A 15,468-nucleotide genomic window follows, 5' to 3' on the forward strand; every position below is an offset into this window, starting at 1 on the left:
TCCCTGTTCATCTCCAAGTAATTCCTCTGTTATTTCCCTTACTCTGTCAATAAGTATCCCACAGTATACTTTTCCTATGACACTAAGAAGACAAATGCCCCTATAATTACCACACGGTTCTTTTTCCCCTTTCCCTTTGTATAGGGGAGTAATTATACCTGACTTCCAATCCTCCGGGACTCTACCTTCCTCTCAGGCGAATCTGCACATCTTCGACATCTATTCCAGTACTATCTCTCCCCCATGCTTCAGCATTTCACCACACTCTCTGTCAATTCCTGAGGCTTTCCCCATTTTGACTTTCTTCATTGCTTCCACAACTTCCATCCTACTGATTTCTTCCTGCCTTCTCACCTCCCTTCTTCTCCCAGCCATTCCCCAGGCACTTATACTTGCATTACTTTCATTCTCTATGTTCAACAATTCATTAAAGTGTTCTCTCCATCTGCTCATTTTTACTCTCTTCTCAACTACCAATCTACCATTTTTATCTTTCACTCCCCTACTAACTTCATTGCCACCCTGTCTTACTCTCTTCACCTCTTTCCAGAACATTTTTTTACATTCCCTCCACTTGATACTCAGATTCCTGCCAAATTCCTCATCCACTCTCTTCTTACTCACTCTTACTAATCTTTTCACCTCTCTCTTCCCTTCTACATATAACTCTCTTCCATCTCTCACCTTCTTCTGCGTCCCTATTTCTGATCCATTCGTTATATGTTTTTTTCTTTTGTGCCACAGCCTGTCTCACCTCTTCATTCCACCATGCAGTTCCTTGCACCCCCTTTCGACTTCTCTTCATCCCACACACCACCTCACATGCTGCACATATTTCTTCTGTGAATATCTTGCACACACCTTCCACATTCCCCATCTGGTCCAATTCATATTTACCCAATCGTTCCTCCATTTCTCTCTTCTATTCTGCCTTTTTCTCATCCTCTTGTAACGTTTCCTCTCTCCTTGCATATACTCCTTCCTCCCGTCCTTCCCTTCTTCTATTTCTCCATTTTACTTGGACCTTGATTCTGACCACCACCAAGTTGTGGTCAGAAAGTCCACTCCCCCAACCTCTATATGCTCTTCCATCCATTACACATCTTCGCATCCTTTCATCCACACACACACATAATCAGTCATTGCCTTCCTTTCATTCAGTTCACCATCCATCCTTCTCATCACTCGCCATGTATACTTGTGAATCATTTTTTGCCTGAAGAGGATCTTGGCTATCACCAACCCCCTCCCAGCACAAATGTCCACTAAAGCACTGCCATTCTCATCTATCTCAGCAAGCACACCCCACTCACCAACTACTCCATCCACCTTCACATTCCCTACTTTACCATTCATATCACCAACCAAAAACACTCTCTCATTCCTTTCAAACTTTTCCACGCACATTTCCACATTTGTCCAGAACTCTTTTCTCACTCTGCTTGCACGATCTTGCGCAGCATGAGGCTCGCTGACATATTCGTATTGTCCCTCCCCTGCATCACTCCTCTACCTCAAGCCAGCCTCGCTCCTCTGTCTCACCGATGCCTCACTCCACTTTACTCCTGCTTCATTCATCTGGTTCACTCCTGCTTCACCCATGCACCTCAATCCTGCCTCATCCCTCCACCTCACTCCTGCCTCTGTCTTACCCCACCGTTTCACTTCTGCCTCTCCCCTCCAACTTCTACCATATCCTTCCGTTCTACTTCTTCATCGTCCCTGTTTCTTATTCCCCTATTACCCCATCGCCTCACTCCTGAATCTGTCCACTTCACTTCCATTTTTCTTCTCATTCTTACTCCTACCGTACCTCCCCTGTTTTTTTCCTTCCATCCTCACCTCCACCACTGCATCACCTGAAGCCTCATACTCTAATTGATTCACGCCTCACCTCATGCTGCGCTGCTTCGGCTGTCATTCTTTCCATATAGTTCTGAATACTGTAGATTTTCATATGCACAGTCTTACCTCACACATTTCCTCTTTCTAACCGGGTACACCTTACCTCTCCTTCCTGCTTCTTGCCTCACCTCATACTCCTCCTGCTCTGCCTTCTTAGCCTTGACCAGCCCTGCCAGGCGACTCCTTAACTCCTCCACCTCGTCGCTCTTGCTGGACAGTCTGTGTGGGGGGAAGGGGTGGGGGGGGTCATGTTGGAAATACCACACTCTCAGTCTTGAGCACAAGATGGATTTTTGTGTCAGTCTTTATTTTTTCCAAGTTTGTGATTTAAGATATGCTTCTGGTAAAAAACGCTAAGTCCGTCATGTACAAAATGCTAAGTCAAGCATATCTGTGTGTGTGTGTGTGTGTGTGTGTGTGTGTGTGTGTGTGTGTGTGTGTGTGTGTGTGTGTGTGTGTGTGTGTGTGTGTGTGTGATTTTTACTGAAACAAGGCTCTCTCAGAGGGAGTATATTCCTCTTCGTTACAACCTGTAAACCTACCTGTTAAAGTCAAGGAGACAAAAAGTTAAAATATCAAAGAGAGAAAATTGGTCATAAATCGGCCATCTTGGATTTTTCAAAATTTTGAAGAGACGGGCATCAACCTCCTATATGGCCCTAAAATCGTACAAAATATGAGAAAAATCCAACAAATGGTTCCAGAGATGCAGCGTGTAACGGACGAATGTACGCCGTACGGACAGACGGACATGTCCTAACCTAAGATTCCACTTCGTGAGAAATGATGTGGAATAACAAAGTCGCAGAAAGCGAGGCATTCTCTCCTCTGACCCAAAGGGCTTGTCTCACGTTCTGAATTTTTACCTGGCCATTGCTACAATATTAATCCTTTGTTAAAGATTCGTATTAGGTGTTAGGAGGATATTTAGCAATGAATGGGATCAATTTCGCCAGTCTATTGAAGAAAAAAATCCTTACTAAATTAGTCAAGATTCCTTTAGTTTGTTTAATAAGGATTTTTCCTTGAATAAGTTGGCGAAATTGAACCCATTCATCGCTAAATGTTCTCCCAACACTAAATATGAATCTGGAATGATAGTATGAATACAGTAATTACATATAGGCTATCATAGTCCTATGAAAGAGTTCGTAGTGTCGGCTTCTATTACCTTCACCTGAAGAGGTCTTCTATAAACTAAATATAATCGCCTACCAGCAGAAAGAATAGCTTTAAAATTTCGTCATCGTACCTAGCAGGTGAGCCTTATCATTTCCTTGGGGTGAACAAAATACAGTCTTTCCTGCTCCCAGGTTTTTATTTTATCAGAACTGCTAACGTAAACCCTTTGACTGCTGGGATATCTCTCGGCACAACAAAAGTGCCTTTCATTGTCTTGACTGACATCTACACTCGTGTGACGTCCTTTTGGATTTTTCTCTTCTTGAGTAGGAGGGCCAGAGAGTAGGATACCATAGCCTAGGTCATTTATATCACAGGAGACAACCCCACGTTCCTGGCAACGTTTAGATGACAGAAAAGCCTTCGAACACTCTTGGAACCATGGCGGATTTGTACACCCTGTCCTCCGATCTGAGAACTTGCATTCATGTCACCAGGAGTCAATCTTGTCGGTAGCGAGAACGAAATATAGCACACGTTTTCCTACTGAGAGGGTTAAAAGATACTAGAAGTAATTAATACAGTCGAGTTACGTCTTGGTATCAATTTATTTATATTAATTTATTGGAAACTGCGGTCGCTTGGTGGTTGGCGTACTCATCTTGCGATGCGTGTGCCTCGAGTTTAGGGTTCGAGTCAACGCCGGTGGACGTTTCAAGTGGATGCCTGTAGTATGTTCTTTTATGTGCTTGCGTGTGTTCGTACCATGTCGGCTCTGCCAATGACCTGTATGGATTGTGGCACTCATTACCACTTCCAGTGACTCTTCCTAAAGAAATTCCTTCTCCCTTGAGTGCCGCTTCGCCAGCATGGGGAAGAGTTTATACAGTCTGTCACTCTCCGTCCGAGGAATAGGATCGATCCTGCAATAGATCTAATTTGGACTGACAAAGATATTTAACAGAATTGCTTTGTATTCAGACAAAGAATTTTCCCATTCTTTCAGATTGCCTGATGATAAATCATGCAGAGCAGATTACACAAATTTACATGAATGAGGTTCCACGATTTATCCACGACAAAGGGAGTCAAAGAATGAATACATTTTTTTTTTTTTTTTTTTTTGTGTGTGTGTGATGGATTTAAGTGGGGGTCCTATTTTATTTTCTTCTTGTCATCTTCCGAGTTAAAGTTGCTCCGCAAGATTATTCTGGACTTTGGCCATCAGCTCCATAAGCCGAGAACAACAGTCTTATTTTACAACTGCAATCCCCAGACGATGTTAATTAGCCTAGAAGAGACTTTCTGAAGGTGAATGGAAAATTCTAAAATAGGAAATGCCTTACTTAAGCTCAAAAAAGTAAGTGTAGAACCAGCAAGAATAAACGAGGAAATTTGTCGGGAGTTTAGAGCTAAAAGATTAACCTTTCAATCCAGTGGTGCCTTTTTCCATTTCTTTCCTCCTATATTAGCACGATTTTTTCAGCTTAGGAGAAACTTCTTGAGCTGGACGAGTTTGCTTTACCTTTCACTAACCCCTTCCCTGCCAGGGACCACTTCTAAGCTTAATAAAATCAACGGTAACAGCAACAGTAAATCTGAAATATGTCTATGTAATAAAGAGAAATTGACAAACATTGCTTGACAGTATACGTGCAGTATTTGGTCTAAATTTCCATGCTATAACTTGTCAGGTGCGAGGCCACCTTCCTAGATCTCACACATGATTATGACAAGTTCTGTGGTTATTGATTTGGTAAAGAGTTTCTCGGTGGCATAACGAGAAGGAGAATTAGATGTAAGGATAACTAGTGCATAAGGAAACCGAGTGAAACTCGTGAGGGGTGAAATATAATTAGTGATAGAGGGAATTGGATTCTTTTTTTTTGGAGGGGTGAGGGGGGGAAACAAATGGAAGAGAAAGCCTAAGAGGGACGTAGGATAAAGAATATAAGAGGAAAGTAAGCAGACAGGAGTAGAGGTGAGTGGTATTACAGACGAACCAAGGGACACTTTTGACAGCTGCATCCATCCTTCCATATTCTAAGTGGATAAATATAATGGTTTACTGGTTAACCATTTAAAGGGTACTCTTCTGTAAGCAAATACCCAGTGATCTCTACTCTGACGTTCTGTATCATATTTACAGCCATTCCGACCCCGTGCAGGTAAGCCATCAACTATAATGAATTCATCTGAACCTTGCAATTGCAGCCTATTTGCGTTTCCACGCTTGCAGCTGATTGTCTGTCATTATGAGGAGAACTAGGGTAATAAAAAATTTCGGCATGTTTCCATTTCCTTCTCTGTACTCTGTAGCTGTAATAAAATTATCAGGTTAGTGTTTATCACAAATGATGACCCATCTGGGAAAGTAATAAGCAGCATGTGGAACACAGTAGTATAACAGATACCGGAAAGAAACGCAGGCAAATTTTAGATTAAGCACTGGCGATACCACTCATACGGAGATTCCCGGGTGTTTGACGTCATCATGCTGACGAACATGCCTAAGTTTCCACAACATTTACCAATCATGATATTATTTCCCTTGTGTCTTTATGCGTAATAAATTTTTCTGTTTGTAAACTAAACCAACCTAACATCCAGTCGGTTAAGCCACAAAATATAATGTAAGTAATGTTGTGTTACAGTCATAAATGCCAGGGACTTCACAGCAGTATTTAATATCATAGACTGAGCTGAATAAGATCGTCTGATGGATTAAAAAAAATGACCGTCATATGAAAGAGGTTAAAATATAAAATCTTAACCCCTTCACCACTATGATGTATATATGTCTGATTATATTTTTGCCATCGCCAGGTGATATCATTCGACCATGAGGAGGCTTTCGCGTTTAAATAGCCTAGAATAATTCCTTCATTAGGCGATGTAATTCCTATTCTGAGTAAAATCGTCTGAATGTAGCAACAGTTAACTGAATAATTCATCATACTGAAGGAGTTTATCCTTTTGTTTGGCAGAACAAAAACGTCTGGAGTAGCTGCAGCGAGATACAGTTTTACGATTCTAGCTAATTAAGTAATATGAGGTATTCTTTATTATTTCCTTTGAGGTAGGTTTCCCTGAGATGAGTAAAATCATCTGTAAATGCAACAGAGTTGGTATATCGCATCTAAAGACATTCGACCATTTACACAATATTTTGGATTTGCATGAGAGTCATAAAGTTTCTCCGAGGTAAAGATTAGGGAACTTAGTTTCCCCTGTTAGATCATTGGCTAAGCGTCACAAACTGTACCTCAAAATTCGCAGTAACACAGAGTGGACCTATCTCCCGAATGTGATGCACGAGATGACCTCCCATATGTAGTGGTATCTGTGGCGCGGCTTCTGTTCGGACTGCACACAAACTTATTTGGCCTGGTGTTTGAGATCGCTGCCTTGAAGTGTTTGGTTGTTTGTTCTGTCTGTTTCCGGGTCACGACAGATTTTGTTCTTTGTTTGGGGTAGCTGTAATTGTTTCCACGGCTGATACTGTTTCTGTCATTCTCATTCTAGTAGAATTTGATTGTGTTTCGCTCACCCCTGCTTTGCTACAATTCATCTCTACCTCGTTCAAAAAATCTAGCAAGAACATTCCTGGGGTGTAAGGAATCATCTTAGTTATCTTGAGCACCCTATCAGGTAATTTACACAAGGCAGCTACATAACATACAATGAATGGGTGAGAAATAGGGGCGTGGAAGAAGTTGAGAGGCGGAAGAGGGAGTTATATGTGGAAAGGAAGAGAGAGGTGAAAAGATTAGTAAGAGAGAGTAAGAAGAGAGTGGATGAGGAATTTGGAAGGAATTTGAGTGTAAAGTGGAGGGACTGTAAGAAAATGTTCTGGAGAGAAGTGAAAAGAGTAAGACAAGGTGGAAGTGAAGTTACCAGGGGAGTGAAAGATAAAAATGGTAGATTACTAGTGGAGAAGGGAGAAAAAGTGAACAGATGGAGAGAACACTTTAAGGAATTGTTGAACATAGAGGATGGAAGTAATGCGAGTATAAGTGGCTGGGGAATGGCTGGGAGAAGGAGGGAGGTGAGAAGACAGGAAGAAATCAGTTGGATAGAAGTTGTGGAAGCAATGAAGAAAGTTAAATCGGGGAAAGCCCCAGGAATTGATGGAGTGTGTGGTGAAATGCTGAAGCATGGGGGAGAGATAGTAGTAGAATGGATGTGGAAGATGTGCAGATTGGCCTGGGAGGAAGGTAGAGTCCCGGAGGATTGGAAGTCAGGTATAATTATTCCCTTGTACAAAGGAAAAGGGGAAAAAGAAGTGTGTGGTAATCATAGGGGCATTTGTCTTCTTAGTATAATAGGAAAAGTGTATGGTAGGATACTTATAGATAGAGTTAGAGAAAGAACAGAGAAATTAGTTGGAGAAGAACAGGGAGGCTTTAGGAAGGGAAGAGGTTGTGTAGATCAGATATTCATTCTTAGATCTTTAGTGGAAAAGTTTCTAGAGAAGGAAAGAAGTTGTATGCGGCTTTCATGGATTTGGAGAAAGCATATGACAGGGTGGATAGACAAGGATTGTGGAAAGTGTTAAGAATATATGGAGTAGATGGGAAGTTGTTGAATGCTGTGAAGAGTATGTACGATGGTGCGAAGGCTGCAGTGCGTGTGGATGGTGAACTAAGTGAATTTTCTCTTTGAAAGTTGGGTTGAAACAGGGATGTGTCATGTCTCCATGGTTGTTCAATCTGTACATGGATGGGGTAATAAAAGAGGTACAAGGTAGGGTAGTGGATGTTGGAGTGGCCCTGGTGAGAGAGGATAGTGTTTGGAAACTCCCTGTACTGTTGTTTGCAGATGATACTGTGTTGTTGAGTGAAGACGAAGGGGAGCTGCAAGGCTTGGTGGATGAGTTTGAGAGAGTGTGTAAGAAACGGAACCTAAAGGTGAATGTAGGGAAGAGTAAAGTGATGGTCTTTGAGAGAGGTGAAGTTAGTGAATGTACAGCGAGGTTAGATGGTGAGGAATTGGAAAATGTGAGTACGTTTAAGTATTTGGGTAGTGTGATGAGTAAGGATGGAGGTTTGGAGGGTGAAGTGCTTGAAAGGGTACAGCAGGGAAGAAAGGTTGCTGGTTCCTTGAAAGCAGTGATAAGAAACAGGGAAGTGAGCATGGAAGTGAAAAAGTTACTACATGACAGTATTGTGATACCAACTCTAACGTACGGAAGTGAAGCTTGGACATTGTTGGAAGGACACAAGTCAAGAGTGAGAGCAGTGGAAATGAGTTATTTAAGAGGAGCCTGTGGAGTCACGTGGAGAGACAGGCTGACGAATGAGGATATAAAGGAGCGTTGTGGTGTGGATGTGGATGTGATAGGAAGCGTTATGAGGAACACACTGAGGTGGTTTGGCCATGTGGAGAGGATGGAGGGTGAAAGACTGACGAAGAGAGTGTATGTGAGTGAGGTGGAGGGGGGAAGAGGGAGGGGGAGGCCGAGGATGAGATGGAAGGATGGGGTGGAGAGGTATATGAGAGAGGGGGGTGTGAGTTGGGAGCAGGGCAGTGAAATGGCGGGGGACAGGGCGACTTGGAGGCGATTTGTTTGTGGCCACCCCAAACGGGATTGAGGCGTCTGGCAATAGATAGATAGATAGATAGCTACATAACCAACGATGTTTACAACGAGCACTTGTGACATCTTTCCATCATCTGTTATCCAGTTTGAGTTTCTAAAGTAGCTAATAATGTTCTTTTAATTCTAGAAACATCTGCTGTTATTTCACTTAATACAAGATTTGTTGTATGTTGTCTTACAAGATCCACAATCCTATGTAATTCTGGAATTATACCTGGCAAAAAAATTATACCTCCATAGAATTTATTCAGGCAGTCTGCTTTAAATTCATCATATGTCTTAGCTCAAAGAAGCTTATCTGACCTGAGCAAATCACCTGCCGAACGTCTCCCTTGGTTAATCCAGGAGGAAAATATTGCTGTTTTCTCCTGTTCATCTGTTACATGTCTCTTGATAAATAGTTGTTCGCATTGGTTGATGAGTGACATTACATCAATGCGGACTTTTTCTGTGCCTGAGAATTTTGGGATGTTTATATTAAGTTTTATCTGATCTATGAGCTCTGTTAAGTAAATTTTCAGAGATATGTAAGACAGAGTTAAAGTCCTCACTTGCTACATCAGAGGGAGTTTCCCAATCATCTAGAAATGATGAATTTGCTTCTTTATCTTTTCTTTGTGGAGAATATTGTGGGTTGGGTTTGTTGTCCTGTTGTTCTCCTAAATGTGGATCGGCAGTGGCTGCTAACTGCGTATCATCTGGCACTAACACGGGCGGCGTTGAAAATATTCCCATCATATCACTCAGCTAAAATAAACTCTAAACTCATTTTGCAAAGGTTTAGTGTTATGGAACACTTATTTTATGTATGTGTTAACTGAATAGATGAGTAAATAAGTAGTAATAAATGAAAGATATATATATATATATATATATATATATATATATATATATATATATATATATATATATATATATATATATATATATATATATATAAGTAAAGGAGGCGATTGCACCTAATTTAAAGCACTGGGAAGAAATAAGTAAAAAGTATAGTCACCCACTTGAGGCAGATGATATCACTCTCGGAGGCTCGGAGATGTGTTGATAGTAGATGTCGTTCTCAGAAAGTAAGTGCAGTGTTGATAGATGCTCTCACTCAGAAACTCCAGAGCTGTGTTGATAGATGATGTTACTTCCGGAAATTCCAGGGCTTGGAGATCTCAGTGATGATTGCAGTGCGAAATAGCCTGTCATAGTCGAACCTCACCATACAATGTCGAATTCCCACTCAATATCTATATCTGTTGAGAATAAATGAGTATGGGTAGGAATGTGTGAGTAAAGATGAGTAACAAGCAGTGGGTGAGAGGTGCTTGGTGTCAGACACACGTTGATTGAGGTGATGTGGTCTCAGCAAACGGGCACAGCAATGTTGACTTCCCACACTCTGGTAGCTGTGGTGAGTAAATGAGTAGCGATGAGTAACTTGAGTGAAGATGGATGAGTAAGATGAGTTGTCAGTATGGGCTCTTGTATTTGCTGCCATCATCTTGACCTCTTCACTCCTGCGTCAGCGTGGTGATGGAGACAGAGGTGGGGGGCGGTTGTCGAGAGGAGGGTGGGGTCAGGTGACTGTGAGTCATTTCTCGCTCTTCGTTAACTTGATTTGTGTTTCTTTCTCGCTGTAATCTTGGTCCTTTCTTCTTGTGATTTACTTATTTTGGGTGTATTCTCTCTTGTGGTTAAATGATTATAGAAGTGATGGCTTGTAGGCGTTGGTTCATACGTTCGTGCCACCAAAAATAATATGTGAGTCTGAAATTGATTATATAGTAGTCGTAGCCGAGTAAATATGTGAGAGAGTAACTTCAGTACACTTGTAGTCGGTGACAGAAGTTTAAGATGGATACTGGGTCTTGATTGTAGTTTATTATCTTCAAAGGGAAAGTTTAGGTTGAACTCTGTGTGTATTACACAGGAGCGTACATACTGGTATACTAGTTAAGTTCTCGCTGGACCCCTCTTCTCTTTACCATCTCTCACTTCTGTAGCTAGCCCCCTTCTGCATGTCTAATTCCTCCTTTCTTGTGTAGGAGAGTTTGTGTCACGTGTACTGGACGTATGTGCGGGTTCTAGAAGCTTGTGTGTGTCTGTGTGTATGTAGTGCTTCCGGTGCCCTCTGGCATTCCTTCACTGCAATCTTGCAAGCTCATTTCCTGTTCTCACACCTAGCTTAACTATCATGTTACATTTGTCACTTTAAATTCCACATTTATATTGCCATCTATTATGATTTGTATTTTGATAATGTAGATTCCTAACAATTCAACCATTGTTTGGTGAATAATCTTTTGGTTGGACAGCCTCATCGAGGTCCAAAAAGGCCAGACAGGTGAAAAGCAATGTCAAGAGCATGGTGATCGTTTTCTTTGACATCAAGGGGATTGTGTACAAAGAAATCGTCCCAGCATTTTGGCGAGCCAACAACTGGCTGCATCACCATGACAATGCCTCGGCTCACAGTGCACTCAACACCCAGCAGTTTTTGGACAAGAACAACATGGCTGTCATCCTCCACCCTCCTTACTCGCCGATCTTGGCCCCCTCTGACTTTTTTCAGTTTCCAGAAATGAAGATCAAGCCAATAGGGCATCGTTTTGATACCACTGAGGACATCCAGAAGGAATAGCTGGCGGTGTTCGACACTCGCTGAAGAGGACTTCCAGGGAGTGTTAGAGCAAGGAAGGACGCTCTGGGACCGGTGTATCAATTCGTTCGTTCATTCGAAGATTTCCTGCACATATAGTGCAGGCCGGGCCATACATTAGCCCGGTCAGTGGAGTATGGGCTGATTTAAAAAAAAAAAGAAAAAAAAATAGTAAGTGGGGAGGACAGGACCTGGGGATTGCCCAGCACACACGTCCTGTCTCCTGACTGGCTTTGTGGTGTGTGTGGTGGTGTATCAATGAGCAAGGGAACTACTTCAAGGGTGATACTGCCCAGTAGGAGCTATGGTGAGTTTTCGGTTTTATATAATATTAGTCTGGGAAATTTTGGATAGCACTCGTATAAGCAGGTATGCCTTCTCTCTCTCTCTCTCTCTCTCTCTCTCTCTCTCTCTCGTGTGTGTGTGTGTGTGTGTGTGTGTGTGTGTGTGTGTGTGTGCGAACCTGCAAGTCATCCTGCTGGTCGACTTTAGTTAGCAGATTAACTGGTGGGTGGTGAGTGGATGGATGGGTTGATTGGCAGGCTTTTTTTTTTTTATGCGAGGAAGAAGGAACCAAAGGCCATGAGCCCGTAGTAACAGTTCCCTCCAAAAAAAAAAACATAATACAATAGAGAGCCAAATTCAAGATCCGATCATTTTGAGATGCCTGGACACACTGCGTTTGAAAGACTGGAGATCGTATGCAGCAGGAAATACAGACAGAGAGAGACAGTTCCAGAGCTGACCTGTTGCATAAACGAAAGACTAGGAGTAACGGTTAACTCTTGCATTAGAGAGTTGGACAGAAAAGGGATGACAGTTTGCTGCCAGACGGGTGTTACGCGCCCGTCGTACAGGTGGAGGAATGCAAGCAGACAGTTCAGAGGAGCAGTGACCATTAAAGTAGCGATAGAAAAGAGATAAAGATGCAACAGTGCGGTGAAGAGACAGAGGTTGAAGGGAGTCAGTAAGAGGAGGAGAGTTAATGAGATGAAAAGCCTTTGACTCCACCCTATTGAGAAGAGCTGTATGTGGGGAGCCTCCCCACACATGAGAGTTGTACTCCACACAGGGGCAGATAAAACCCCTGTATAGAGTCAACAATTGTGCAGGGGTAAAGAAAGAGCTGAGTCGGCTTAGCACACCCAATCTCTTGGAAGCAGATTTTACAAGAGATGTAATATGATCTTTCCAAGATAAGTCCCGAGTAAATGAAACCCCAAGCATGTTCAAGGATGATGCAGGATTAAGCTGAATATTATTAAACATTAGTGGGTATACCTGTGGAAGATTTTGTCAGGTTGATAGGTGTAAGAACTGAGTCTTAGATGTATTAAAAACAACCATATTATTTTTACCCGTCAGAGATATGAGCCAAGTCAGACATTAGGTGTGCCATAGCCTCATCCCTTGTTTGTTGAAGTAACTGTTGAGATGGGCGTTGCGGGAACCGAATGGAAATGTCCCCGCTGAGGGGGGTCACCTTGACGTGGTGGCGGGGCTTGAAGCGTGGCTGGCAGTGCCACCTACTTTGGAGGCATGCCTACCTTTGTAGGGTTCGGCATTTGTCAGTGTCGTGGACCAAGCACCCCCTACATCACTGGTAGAGGAGGCCTACTGGTGATGTCAGTCCCTGCCCATTTGCCATCTTGGGCGGGACTGTTGCCTCCCCACGTGTTTGCCGTGCGTGGCGTCCCGTAATGCTGGGAGACGGGAGTCCTGGAGGTTGAGTGATGCTGCATGGTGCGCCCTGCAGCTAGCAATACACCTCTTTGGTCCCTTATTCTGGCTAGACGGGTGGCCTGGTTGGGCCCGACCAGGTCAATCGGCTGGTCACTGGCTAGCCATCCAGGCTAGTCACCTAGTGGCTTTAGGGTCAAGCGGGCACTGGGGGACCTGGTGGCTCCTATCGTCCTGGAGTCACCCTTGTCAGGGTCCCTTGGTGGTTACCTGCGTATACTTTCCCACTACCTCTGGGGTCGCCAGTGGTGTTTTCCCTGGCATATGGCCTCCCCTTGTTGGGCTCCATGGTGGGTGGAGGGGTGGGGGAATGAAGGTTGTTTTATATTACATATGGCTTGTAAAATTTCATCGGCTGACGACCCTGGCTCCGTCCCAGACCATCCTTCACAGTCTCTCTCCTGTGTGCCTCGTGTGCCTCTGGCTGGTGAGGCCCACATTGCCACCTTGGAACCATACCTGCCTGGTTCCACTGGTTTGCGGTCAGTGGCCATTACAAAGAAGAAGAGCCGGCAACAGACATCGTCATCTTATGGACATGCCCGTGAGGTCCTGCCAGGTGTCTATGAGAGGGTTGATTTCCCAAGGTACTACACCATTCGCACTTTGGATGGTAAGCCTATTGGGAATCTAGACATTTTTAATGTTCATCGGCGCATTGTGTCAATCTGTGGCAGAGAGCCGAAGATTTCACCTCAGGGGGATGGTGGCCTCCTAGTGGAGGTTACATCCCCTGAAGAGGGTTCCCGGCTGGCTGCCCAGTGTAAGGACCCGGATGCACTGTTCACTTGTGTTCCTCATGCCTTTTTTAATCAAAGTCGAGGTGTTGTTTTCCCGAAAGACTTATTGCGTTACAGTGAAGAGAAGCTGCTTGAAGAACTCCAGGTACACAGGGTCGTTAAAGTGGAGAGATTTCAGAAGAAGGTTGATGGTATTCTTACCCCAACTCCATCCTTGTTGCTGACGTTCGACTGTACTGTTCTGCCTTCATCCATCAAGGTGGCTTGGTTGTCCCTTAGGGTCAAACCCTTTGTCCCAAATCCACGACGCTGCTACCACTGTCAGATGTACGGGCATGTTGGGCGAGTCTGTCGTCGTTTGCAACAGGGCCTCCCAGTGGTGTGTGTCAGTTGTGGAGCATCCACTCATGCAGGACAGGACTGTCCTGGACCTGTTTGTTGTTTGCACTGTGGTGAGGCACATCCTGCTTCATCTAAAGACTGTGCCCGGTTTTGCTTGGAGAAGGAGATCCTCCTCATCCGTAATCGGGATAAAATAAGCTTTCCTGAGGCCAGGAGTAGAGCCATGTCATCTGTTTTCCGTAACGGAGTGTCTTATGCATCAGTTTTGTCCGGTCATAGCCGTCCTCGTCGTCCTGTCCAGCAGCAGACCCGAGTTCCTCCTGTTGTGTCAGCTCCTATGACTTCATCTGCTGATTCCATGTCAGTGCAACAATCTCCCGCACTTGAGACGGTTGCCATTACAGTTCAAGACTCGACCTCTACATCAATGGTATCCCCTGGTAGTTATGGTGCACATTCTTCATTTGCTAAACGTCATCGTGGTTCCTCAGAGTCTTTGAGTCTTGAAGATCCTCCAAGCAAGGTGTCGGTCGTGGAGTCCACATCCTCTGTAGTTAGTCCATCTGTGCAACAGCCCTCAGACCCTGCTTCTGGGTCTTCGGGGTCTTCTGGGGTGTCCGGTCAGTCTGGCACCTCTTCCTCCGGGGAATCGGATGTTTCTCCTCCGGTTACCTCTGAGGATCCTGTCCTGCCCCCTCCACGTTTGGAGGCCAGGACCCCAATCCCTCCTGCTCGACCTCTTGGTTCACTGGGGGCCCCGGGCAGGGTTCGGAGTAGCTCTTCCTCTCCTGCTGGGCAGCGACGGGTGTCTGTGAAGTCTCCCAACACTTCGCAGACCCCAGGCCTTCGTTCTAGCCATGCTGCTGCCCGTGGCAAGCCCCTTAGTGGGCGTATCCGCATTCCCAAGAAGATTGTCTCCCAGGGTCGCTCAGTGGTTTCCACTAAGTGACCCTTTCTTTTGTGTATGTAGTTCCTCCATTTTAATATTTTTAGTATTTTTTTATGGTTTTCTGTTTGTCCCTCTCCCCTGCCCCTTTTTATTTCCTTAGTTTTAATGGCTAATATTATTCAATGGAACTGCCGTGGTTTACGAGCCAACTGGGAGGAACTCCGTTGGGTTCTGGCTGAGTATTCACCTGTGTGTGTTTGCCTACAAGAGACAATGGTTGGTGATGCTGCGCCTCCCAGCCCACCTGGTTACCAGGTTTTTTATCCTGATCCTCTTCCTGGACAAGGTCATGGTGGGGGTGTGGCTATTCTAGTACGCAGTGACATACCTTTCACTGCTGTGAATCTTAACACTCCACTGCAGGCTGTTGCTCTCCAGATTTTCCTTCCCCGTCGTTATACTGTGTGCTCTTTGT

General features: G+C 44.1%; 1 protein-coding gene across 1 annotated transcript in view; it reads right to left on the reverse strand.

Moving 5' to 3' along the window:
* Positions 1 to 15,468, reverse strand: part of LOC145411018 (cilia- and flagella-associated protein 157-like) — a 354,153-nt gene that overhangs the window by 276,649 nt on the left and 62,036 nt on the right. The window contains exon 3 of the mRNA XM_080281082.1: positions 2,034 to 2,124. Within this exon, the coding sequence (XP_080137208.1) occupies positions 2,034 to 2,124 (91 nt within the window). The remainder of the gene's footprint in view (positions 1 to 2,033; positions 2,125 to 15,468) is intronic.

This window comes from Coenobita brevimanus, chromosome 87 (genome assembly GCF_032717465.1).
Source record: "Coenobita brevimanus isolate Jiangsu-jjx chromosome 87, ASM3271746v2, whole genome shotgun sequence".
Lineage (NCBI taxonomy): Eukaryota > Metazoa > Arthropoda > Malacostraca > Decapoda > Coenobitidae > Coenobita > Coenobita brevimanus.